Source organism: Bidens hawaiensis, unplaced genomic scaffold (assembly GCF_021521415.1).
Source record: "Bidens hawaiensis isolate Kalapana, Puna unplaced genomic scaffold, B.hawaiensis_p1.1 tig00010563_1, whole genome shotgun sequence".
Lineage (NCBI taxonomy): Eukaryota > Viridiplantae > Streptophyta > Magnoliopsida > Asterales > Asteraceae > Bidens > Bidens hawaiensis.
Window position 1 is genome coordinate 504578 of NW_027491806.1, and position 1987 is coordinate 506564.

The following is a 1987-nucleotide window of genomic DNA, read 5'->3' on the forward strand; positions in this document are numbered from 1 at the left end:
CACGGTGTGTAACCTACGTCCACGGGCAACAAACATGGTCTCTTCTTTTATTGAGGTGTTCACAAAAAAATACATGATACACTATGGTTAATATAGGGAGGCATCTAGGGTTACAAGAAAATAAATAAACGGACCACAAAAGTTGAGTGGGTGGCCAGCCCATTCAACCCTTCAAGTCTTTTACTGCCCAACCCAAGACGGGCCGGGGCTACACCCGTATAGAACCCAACAATGGGCTACCAGAAGTGGCAAACTACTGGAAACAAGTGATTAAAGTCAACGACTACCAGAAGAACCGTTTTATCAACCGGATCATTTCATCAATGTTCAATACGGTTTCAGGCAAAAAGATTGCGGTCTTGGGATTCGCATTCAAGAAAGACACGGGTGACACGAGGGAGACACCTGCCATCGATATTTGCAAAGGCTTGTTAGGAGACAAGGCTACTTTGAGCATATACGATCCACAAGTGACCGAAGAACAAATCCAACGGGACCTCTCCATGAACAAGTTTGACTGGGACCACCCGGTGCATTTGCAACCCATGAGCCCGGGTGCGGTGAAGCAAGTGAGTGTGGTTTGGGACGCGTATGAGGCGGCTAAGGGTGCACACGGGTTATGTATTTTGACCGAGTGGGACGAGTTCAAGAACCTAGATTACAAGAAGATTTATGACAACATGCCGAAACCGGCTTTCGTTTTTGATGGAAGAAATGTTGTGGATCCACAGAAGTTGAGGGAGATCGGTTTCATTGTGTACTCAATTGGGAAGCCATTGGACTCATGGTTGAAGGATATGCCTGCTGTGGCATAAAGATTTTGAGCGAGTTTTGAGTTTCGTACGAGAATTTGATACGTTAAGAATTATATTATTCTTAAACAAGCATATGTTCTTTTGTTGTTGTGATTTACCATTTTGTCACATGTACTTCATATTACTCTAATAAAATATACAAATTCTTGAGGAGAGTTGGAAATAACGAACATTGTGTACGCAATTCGTTTCGTCCTAGCTTTCCTTAAAGTACATTTTTTATGAATTAAATTGTTGTATCATTTTAGAAATTCGAAGATAAAAATTAATATTATTTTCTTATAAAATCATGAACTACCATAACTTATGCTACAAAGCTAAATATATAAACTTGATCTATGTATCACTTAATATAAGAAAAATAAAATAACTTTTTCAGGGATACGTGATTCTGAAGGACAAATATTCTAAATCTGATTTGCGTATTACATGTTTGGTACTTCATTATAATACTTTGTACAAATCCTTCAAGTATTTATGTGACATATATTAAATCACACAAATACCCTTGTTTAAACGGTTGGCTAATTAGTTCTACATAAAAGTGCAAATGTATATAAAGTCAGTAGATATAATACTAATTGTGGCATATGTACATTTGTATGTTAAAACCTCTAAATACATATATGCTGACTTACAACTTAGAGCATCCCACTTGAGATATATGACATTGATCAGTATATATATATTGTTTTGACATACAGTAACTTCTAACTTGAGAATAACTTAAGATAGTCGATACAAGATAATCTTTTACACGTACACTTAATGACATATTCAGCAATCAACATATGAGTATAGCGCTAGTACATAAGGAATTTAAATAATATGAATATATCTACGAATCAAAACAAGGAATTTTGTGCCAAATAATCTCCCTTTATTTGTTGATAGAATAGCAAGTACGTGGTGTGGATCCCTTGGAAAATTACATTACAAACTAGTTGAGAAGTAATAATAACGGTAATATGTTCTCCACGCTTTGTTTTCTTCTTTTCTGGAATAGTTTTGCTATCCACCTCTACCACTTGTGATGTGTGTAGCCTTTGTGATTCTCGTTATATATGTTATTGGAAAGATTGAGTAGTATTTTCATGTGTAAGTCTTGCCAAGATATCTGATCAAGTGATCTCCCTCAAATTGAATATGAACAAATTAATTTGTTTACACAG

General features: G+C 36.1%; 1 protein-coding gene across 1 annotated transcript; it reads left to right on the forward strand.

The window, feature by feature from the left end:
- Positions 1-236: 236 nt before the first annotated feature.
- Positions 237-815, forward strand: LOC143535523 (UDP-glucose 6-dehydrogenase 3). Its single transcript, XM_077029748.1, has one exon. The coding sequence runs from the start codon at positions 324-326 to the stop codon at positions 813-815; it is 492 nt and encodes a 163-aa protein (XP_076885863.1). The 5' UTR covers positions 237-323.
- Positions 816-1987: the final 1172 nt, after the last annotated feature.

Excerpts from the sequence above, each read along its gene's own strand:
- LOC143535523 (XM_077029748.1), top strand. The coding sequence starts at position 324 with ATGTTCAATACGGTTTCAGGCAAAAAGATTGCGGTCTTGGGATTCGCA.